At 50.3% G+C, this 9,036-nt stretch overlaps 1 protein-coding gene across 2 annotated transcripts in view; it reads right to left on the bottom strand.

Moving 5' to 3' along the window:
* Nucleotides 1-9,036, bottom strand: part of ACSL6 (acyl-CoA synthetase long-chain family member 6) — a 51,904-nt gene that overhangs the window by 26,841 nt on the left and 16,027 nt on the right. For both annotated transcript variants that reach the window (XM_009285935.1, XM_019473851.1), the window contains exons 2-9: nucleotides 7,235-7,455; nucleotides 5,902-6,016; nucleotides 3,227-3,291; nucleotides 2,674-2,775; nucleotides 2,430-2,529; nucleotides 1,980-2,158; nucleotides 1,411-1,443; nucleotides 363-414 (exon numbers count right to left, since the gene is read on the bottom strand). In XM_009285935.1, coding sequence (XP_009284210.1) covers nucleotides 363-414; nucleotides 1,411-1,443; nucleotides 1,980-2,158; nucleotides 2,430-2,529; nucleotides 2,674-2,775; nucleotides 3,227-3,291; nucleotides 5,902-6,016; nucleotides 7,235-7,429 — 841 coding nt within the window. In that variant the 5' untranslated portion in view covers nucleotides 7,430-7,455. The remainder of the gene's footprint in view (nucleotides 1-362; nucleotides 415-1,410; nucleotides 1,444-1,979; nucleotides 2,159-2,429; nucleotides 2,530-2,673; nucleotides 2,776-3,226; nucleotides 3,292-5,901; nucleotides 6,017-7,234; nucleotides 7,456-9,036) is intronic.

A 9,036-nucleotide genomic window follows, 5' to 3' on the forward strand; every position in this document is an offset into this window, starting at 1 on the left:
CCTTTTTTTTTTTTTTTTTTTTTTTTTTTTTAACATTTACCGAAGATAAATAGCAATCAATTGAGCGCTTCACAACTACACTGCAAAATGGGAAGCAGAAACATGGGCAGACTTCCAGACAACTGGAAAATCGTACTGCCAAAGTGCATGTCAGGGAATTCAAGTGAAAAATAAATATGTCATTATTTTTAATTTGCAAGCTACAGAAATGTATATACATATATATTCTTAAATATTAAAAATGCATAGAAATATCAGTACCATATCAGTATAACAGCAAGTTTGCACACATTGAGGTGGTATTAATAATTAATTTGATAATCTATTCTAACATTTCGAGATTACAATGGCTCTTCTTTTACCTGTAGTGCCACTAGTAAAACAGACAATTGATAGATCTTCTGGTCGAGGAGGCTAGAAATACACAAGGAGAATAAGAAAAATCACATCAATCAAATGCAGAAGGGTCCATGGTAGACTGTTGTCATTGCATAAACTTAAAGATCAAACTAATTATATTTCAGCTCTGCCATAAAAAGCTTTCGTTCCCCTTGGCAAATATAAAAGACCATCATAAAACTCTTTTTATCAGGTTTCTTCAGTTGATGCAGACTTTATTCCTCCCTTATGTTTTGCTCCAGCTGCATTAAGGGCAAGCTTTAGCGTAAGAAGACTTTGATGGAATATTTGTCTTGCAGTTAGTATTTTCAAAGACACCATCTATACCTGTAGGTGTGTGGGAAAACTTGAGATAATTTACTGATTTCCAGATAAATTCTGGAAACGTGTGGTTATCCACAACGGGGGACAACAACTTTCCGAAGCTGCTGATTGCTCCCATTTCCAGTAGTATCTCTGTATTCTCAGCACCACTGCACGCGTGCGCTGTTTTGGGTCACGAATGAATAAACAAGCGGCCTGAAAATCAGAGACTGCTTTTGAAAGTTTTGCGTGAGTATGAAGCAGCCAGTGAAAAATATCAATGCGATTTTCCAAAAATATCCCAGAGAAATACTGCCAAGTAGTGTTTCTGAGCTATAGAAACCCCACTGGAAAGCCAAGGGTGCAAACACATTCCCCCGGGGCGCCCGGGTAAGGCAGTGGAATTAGTGTGGTTTAACAATGGCAGTTAATTACTGTCCCGATAACATGTTCGGCAAGGATGAACTATCTCAGTTAAGTGTCCCAGGCGGAGGGTACGAAGCAAATACTGCACGTCTCCAGTGGATGGTATCACAGTCCCTGGGCTCCTCCACTGCCTCCCACGTGGAGAGGGTCACGGGGCGCTGCCCCTGAACACACGCACGCTTCCTTCTGCCCGGAGCAAACCCTTCCCTCTTTTGTCAGTGGAATAAATGTAACACAGTCAGCTGCAACTGTAAGTGGGAAAAGCAGCATGCCAACACTCACCACAGGCACATGTCGGCTCTCAAGGCCACAGTCCTGAAAGAGATTAAAGTAACAAAAATTATTTCCACTTTAATTCCTGTGGTGTAACCCACTTGCTAACGATCTGCAAACCACTAAGGGAGAGTGTGAGCTAGAGCAGAAAAATTTGTGGCTAACACTTAGGTCATCTTTTCTATCCAAAGTTTCTTGCATCAACTGCAACGCCATCCTTGGATTTCAAGTAGTGCTTGGGTTGGTTGAGCTGGATCCAGGCTGTTTCATAAAAGTGTAAGGCTGTAGGCTTACATGTGGGAGGACAGCGTCTCGAACAGCAACCCCCCTTTCCAGGATTAGTTAGCAGCTGGTATCTTATTTGAGCAGGAAGGATTGAAATGTTGGCTCCTATCAACAAGGAATAACACTTAAGAGGCAACTGCACCGAGTCGTGCATCAATATTAACAGCCACGAGCTGCTCCGTTGTGCTCTCCAGACACTGAACCTGCCACAGAGTTCACAAGGCCCTGTACATTCTACTGTCTTTTTACAGAAACTACAAAGTATAGTAAAAAGAGAGGGAGAGCAAACTTACCTCCACCTCCTGCATGGTCTGGATGCGAACCCCACAGCGACTCCCTCTCTCCGTCAGCTCCTTCTCAAATGGGTCCATCAGGATGATGGAGCTCAGACCTGGCGTTTCTCTCCTCTCCACGTGGTCAAGGAGTATTCTGGCTTTTTCAGGTTTGTCACAAATGACTGTGGAAATGTCAGCTGGAAGAAAAGCAGCCAAACAAGGTGGCCCTGGAGTAATTCCCACTGTCAGAGCAGCCCCATCCACGGCAGTGCAAGACTGGGCGCATGGGAAATGGAACAGAGGCAGCCCTGCCCCAGCATGGGGACACACAGCTCCCCAGAAACCTCTCTAAGTGACTTCAAGACACTCAATGAGTAAAATCACCCATCTTTTGGAAAGCAGAAGAAAATGAACCATTCTGAGCAACAAAACTGGTTTCTGAGAAGACTACATACATTTTGTTTTTACCTGTGTTGACGATGTAACGAATGGCTCCAGGACCTAAGGTGTCGTAGAGGGGAACCACCACCATGGAGTAGGTGTAGCAAGCCAGCTCAGAAATGATCCACTGCAGGAGGACATCAAAGCGTGAAGGTGAGAAGGCGGCCGTGGAAGCAGATTTAACACACTTGAGAACAAGCTTCAAGTGTAAAGCAAGCTCACAAGTCAGGAACATTATTAATACAGCATCAAGTTGAACTTAAAATCTCACCTCTGGACGGTTTTGAGCAAAGACCCCAATGAACTGCTTCGTGGATGGCTTGCAGCCCTGCTGAAGCAGCCCTGAACCCAGAGCTTCTGCTCTTTCAGCCACCTGGAATTTGGAGAGAAAAAAAACCCCACACATAAAAAAAAGAAATATAAGCAATACCACACTAAGGGAAGACTTAGCTTATACAGGGAGTTTCTCAAATTATTGTATTTGCTATCTAAAAGCCCAATTTTTTTAATGTTCTCACAAGCCATTAGTAGTTGACTAGCAGTTGGCCTCTGGTTGGCAATGCCCCATAGTTTTGAGCGTGTCAGTGCCGCTGTCAGGAGCAGGTTAACGGCATTGAGGTGGTCCCCGAAAACCAACATGCCTGTACAACACCGGGATGTGCCCGGCTGGGGAAACTGAGAGCCCTTGCTCGGCACGTTAGCAACCTCCTGGTCTAGTGCGTGCGTGTTACCGACGGGCATCTTAACACCCCTTCTTCTGCTGGGCAGGGCGAGAGCACTGGGGGAGAGGACTCTGCGGGGGGTGTCAGTCATTTCCAGCTCACCTCCTTGTAGGACAGCCACTGGTAGGGCTGCTTGGGCTTCCTGAACCCCAGGCAGGGGCCGTTTTCTGGAAGACACAAGCAGAGATGACGGAGTTAACGGGGGCAGTGCCAGGAGTTAACGCGCTGCCTGGTACCAGGCTGTGGGGATGCAGCAGAGCCCTCAAAGAGTAAATCTGTTGTTATCGGGGTAGGCTCTCGCTCCTGGGGCAGAGCTCACAGCAAGCTCGATCAAATTAAACACACGAGCGCAGCTAATGGGAGAACGGCTGCTGGGATCTCCCAAACAGTCGCTTCAACCCTCCTCCCTGAGCTGCAGAGGGGACAGCAGCAGTTTGCCCCCAAACAGCCTCATTAAAAGACACTTCTCCGCAGGCAGTGTGAGCATTAGTGTCTGATGAGGGCTTTCATCCCAAACACCGGCTCCCACTGCTTTTGCTGCCTTTTGATTTAAACACTTCAAAGTGAAAACTGCTATTTTTAGCACAGTCTGCTCTGGAGGAGGGTAAGACAATACGCAGCACTACATGACAGGAGGAATATTTGAGAAGTTTAATTAATTTACTAACCGTACTTACCTGCACAAGATCCATCCCTCCATACACCTACTGAGTTATTTATTTACCCCTGTCCTGCGGGGTGGAATATTTGCAATTCCATTGAAGCTTTTGGTGGTACCGAAAATAATAATCTGACAATGAAATTGGTGTATTCAATGAGGCGGGATGTCGTAAGCAGTGGACACAGAAATAGTCACGATATAGCTGGGAAGAGTCATCGTGGCTTTTTGGAGCGGGAAATGATGTCTCACAAGAGTGAGAGAGCTCTTTGATGGTACCGTTGGTCATGGGGTAAGGGCAATGGACTGATACACCACACAGCTTTCCTAAGAGCTTTTGGCAGAGTCCCGTACCCTGCCCTGTTGTGGAATAAAAGGTAAGCTGGATGAGTTACTGATGAAAAGGCAGAAACAAGCAGAAATAAGTATCAGCGTCTGCAGCGGAGGAAGAGCTCTGTTGGGCTCCACAGTTCTATGCCCGGATCGGCCCTGTTTAATGTATTCATAAATGTTCCAGAAATGAATAATGTATGATGAGTTTTGCTGATGCTGCAAAATTCAGGACCTTAAGCTGTCTGCCAGTGGCGGCAAAAAGATCTCGTGGTACTAAGAGACCGCACAGTAAAATTCAATGGCATTAAGGGAAAAATAATGCACATTGCAAATAATAACCCTAATTATAACCCCCACGCTCCAAAAGCGGCGCCCGTGCCACCACGGGCAGCGCAGGCTGCAGCACCCGCCCTGCCCCTCACTGGGCCTCCTCCTTCCTTGGCCTCCACTCCTTGGACCTCCCACTCGCTGGATCTCCCACTCTCCTGGCCTCTGCCCCTCAGGCCTCCCACTCTCTGGGCCTCCATCTCTGGGTCTCCCTTCACTTTGTTCCACTCTGTTGGCCTCTACTCTTTGGGCCCCCCATTCTCCGAGATGTCCACTTGCTGGGCCTCCCACACCAGTTGGGCCTCCCACTCTGTGGTCCTCTCAGTCACCTTCTCCCTCCCACACTTTTTCGGCACCCCCACTCTTTGGGCCGCTACGCTCATTTGACCTTCCTCACTTTTGTGGATTCCCACACTTTTTGGGCCTTTTCACTTCTTCGGCCACCCACACGTTTTCATCCTCCCACACCCTCAATGGGCCTCCCACCCCTTTTCATCCTCCCACAATATTTTGGCCTCATACCCTCTTTTTACCTCTCATACCTTTTCGGCCTCACACTCTCTGGGCGTCTACAGTCCTTGGCCCTCCTACAAGTTTGGGGACTCTACACTCCATGGGCCTTTAAACTCTCAGTGGGCCTCCCACACCTTTTCAGCCTCTACACCTCTTTGACTTCTACACCTCCTCGGCCTCCCACGCCTTTATCAGCCTCTACACCTTTATCGCCTCCCACACACTTTTTGGCATCTCCACCTCATTAGCCTCCCAAACCTCGTCAGCCTCCCACGCCTTTATCAGCCTCTACACCTCATCGGCCTCCCAACACCTTTTTCAGCCTCCCACTCATTAGGCCGCCTACACCTTTTCGACCTCTACACTTGTTGGGCCTTCCACACCTTTTGGGCCTCAACACTCAGGCCTCCCAGTCTTTGGCCTCAACACTCGTGGGTCCTCCCACACATAATAGTCCTCTATAGTTTTTGGGCCTCCCAGACTCTTAGGCTCTACGCTCTCTGGGCCTCTGCACTTTTTTGGCCTCCCATACTGTTTCAGCCTCCCTCTCTCCTTCAGCTTCCCACATGCTTTTTGCTTCTACGCTCTTCGTGCCTCCTGCACCCTTAGGGCCTCCTACACCTTTTCAGCCTCTCCGCTATTTGTGCCTCCCCCATTCTTTCAGCTTCTCGCTCTCTTGACTTCTACAATTTTGTGGCTTCCCACGTTCCGGTGGCTTCCCCTTCCTTTTTGGGCCTCCGACGCTCCTTTAGCCTTTGAGTCCAAATGGACCTCTACACCATTTGGGCTTCCCACACTTTTATGGGCTCCCATGCTCTTTCAGCCTCTACACTCTCTAAGCTTCCCTAAGCCTTTGAGCCTCCCATACCGTTTGGACCTCTACATCATCTGGTCCTCCACCTCCCCCCACCTCTGCTCCCAGGCCTCCTCGTCACCGTGCTCTCACCAGAGATGCTGAATCCCCTCCTGAAGACCTCGTACATGGTCCTGGCGTCGTCATAGTAGTGCGTCAGCAGCTGCGAGCTGTCCCCGATCACCGACCGGCGTGCCCCAGCCAGGCCCTGTGCGACACGACGTGACACAATGTGACATGATGTGACACAGCCATCAGCACAGCCCGACGGGCAGGAGATGGGGAAACCCCGAACCATAAAGCAGCACGCTCCCCAAATGCCGGAGACACCTCTGCAGCCACCACCGTGTTCCTGCCCCAACACCAAAAGGGACAGGAGAGGTGGGACGTCCACCTCAGCGCCCCAGTAACATGGAGAACCACCTGCCCAAAGAGGAGCACTTGACCCGGCTCCTTGCCACAGGAGATGGTTGATATTTCCCAAGGAGATCTGAGGAGGAATTATAAAACTGCAAGTAACGGAGTGGAGACGTGCTGGAGGGGAGCGACTGCTCTGGGCTCCACAAGTCCCCAGGACTGGCACCACAGGCACCTTCTCAAGGACATCTAGACCAACATGAAGGACAGAGTAAAGCAGAGGCCAGACTCCAGACCCCAGCGCGTGGGTTCAGTAGGGGTGTTTTAGGAGTGGGCAAGGGGAGGCAGGCAGGGCGAGAGTGACCAGACCGGGACCGTGCTGTGAGCCAGAAGAAAGTCTCACTAAAGCCCTAACCACAGGGGAAAACTGTCTTGGAAAATGTAAATTCCTCCTACCCTTTTAAAAAGTTGTTGGAATTAAAGACAGTAAGGTTTCAAAGGGGATGCAAAAGGCTTTAAATTCTCATCACACTTTCACATATTAATTTAAGTGGAAACGATTTTCGGAAATATTTCTGCTCTTTAAAACAGAGCAGCTTCATTAAACTTTAAAACCTTTTGCAAGCATGAAAATTAGTAACTCCTCAGCCTCTAAGCATGGACTGGGGTCTACTTTTTCTTATTATTACAAACTCGGTAATGGGCACACACAAGAAGTGCCAGCTGATTTGATCTTATCAGCTGTTGCCTTTCAGTGGTTTCTCCCATGCAATGGCAGCTACTGTAATTTTCGGTCATGGATGGTTAAGCAAAGCTAAAACCAAAATGTTACGGAAAATCTAAGAGAATAAATTAATGGGCTGTATTCTAGTTTTCCAGTCTACAGAAGAAGGTGAATTAAGGAGTGAAGTGATCCCTGGCATAGCGCATTAGACGACTGATTTCAGGATGAGGTTGGGGAGCCCTCAAAACAAAAAAAGGCACCTCCTGGCATCCCCTACGGTCCTTTCCACGCATGCAAACCTCGTGTGAAACCCAGCCTCTCCCGACGGGGCTCCCCTGGCCTCACCTCGACTTCCTCCGACTGCATCCGCAGGTCGCAGGGTGGCTTCACGGCCCTGGGCCGGCTGGCAAACCAGTAGGCAACGACGGCCGCGAAGGCACCGATGCCCACCAGCGCCGTGGCCGGCAGGTTGCGGAAAAACTGGCTGAGGTCGTCGAACTCGGGGAGCCGCAGGCTCCGCAGGATCTCCTGAGCCTGCATCTTCTCCACGAGCGAAACGGCAAACTCTGCAAGAGCCAGAAGGACGCGGTCAGGTCACGCCGCAGGACAGGCACGGGCAGCGCGGGTCTCTGCGCGGCTTGGGAAGGGGAGAACATGCTTTCCCTTGTCAGCGATTGCAAACACACTGCTCTGCTGACCTGCAAGAGGCTGCCTACCAACAACCACCTTAACTTGAGAAGAACAGCATCTATGGAAGAGATACGAGAAAGAAGGAAACATCCCTAGAAGGGGGAGCGGGAGCAGACAGCTCACTCCTGAAGGGCAAGTACAAATGTACTTTAGGCGATGCAGCTGCAGCTATCTGTAGCAGACAGATGCTGTGACAAGCTCTGGGATCCAGCCATGACTGTACCCTCAGGGCTGCCAGAAGCTTGCTCTGCCTTCCCAGAGCAGAACGGCGGCTGCGTGGTGGCCGCAGCCCCTGGCAGGGCCAGGCAGCACGGCAAGGCCAGGCAGCACAGCGCCAGCTCCGGCCACAAGCCCTCGGCTCACGTGGAGCGGGGCAAAGCCAGCGTGCCTCTGCATGCAAAACGCTGCGCAGACACACTCTGAAACACCGCTTTCTGCCTTTATGCCAGCTCCACATTCTCAACTTTGAGTTCCTTATTATTTACATCAGTGTAAGTTATAGGTGATTCAAGCCAAGGAAAGTTTATATTTCATCGCTTAAATGTTTCCTGGAAGAAACAACAAGCGACTGCAGAGTGGGGATAAGGGAGTGCCGGGGTATCAGGCTGAGAGCACGCCACCGCAGGGTCCCCACCCTGCAGCCCCGCTGGACGCGACGCCCCCAGGTGCTCCACGGGGGAGATGGGTGGCTCCTGGGAGGGAGAAATGCCAGGGCATTCCCGCAGGGTGCAGTCCTGGCACGAGAAGAGAAGGGCTGGAGCCTCAGCTCCTCGGACACAGTGCTGGGGACCCCCTGTCCCCTGCCCCTGCCGCCCTGTGCTGCTCTGACAGTGCTGAAACAAAAAGCAAAGAGAAAACCTTTTCTCCTTTTCTGTAAAGAGGGCTGCGCATGGAGGAGACAGGCAAGGGGACAAGGTTTATGACACAGGATGGTAACACTCTGCTATCCCCAACTCATTCCCTTTATACCTGCTGGCATCGCTTTGCTGTGGGCACAAGGAGGGCGGCTCTCTGCCGTACGGTCTGACTTGTGCTGGACTCACGGAGTGAGAGCTACTCGCTGGGAAAGCAGAGGGCAAGCAGCTGAGCGGGCATCTTTCTAAACACAGCCACCGCAGGTTGCCTTACTTTTCTTCTTTTGCAGAAACAGCCACTGGAGAGAGGAGCCGGGCACCTCGTTCGCTGCTCCTGGGGTGCAAGCTGAGGCTGTCCTCAGGGGACTTGTGTTTGGGTGTTCAGTACACAAGAAGCATTTTAAATAACTCACATTTACCGTAATGGCCCAGTATCGACTCCCCACCAGGGAGTCTCCAATAACTGCCAGCCCTGCGAGGGACGAGCCAAGCAGATCACAGAATCATAGAATCATTAAGGTTGGAAAAGACCTCTAAGATCATCGAGTCCAACCGTCAACCCAACACCACCATGCCCACTAAACCATGTCCCTAAGCGCCTCA

This window comes from Aptenodytes forsteri, unplaced genomic scaffold (genome assembly GCF_000699145.1).
Source record: "Aptenodytes forsteri isolate BGI_AS27 unplaced genomic scaffold, ASM69914v1 Scaffold54, whole genome shotgun sequence".
Classification (NCBI taxonomy): domain Eukaryota; kingdom Metazoa; phylum Chordata; class Aves; order Sphenisciformes; family Spheniscidae; genus Aptenodytes; species Aptenodytes forsteri.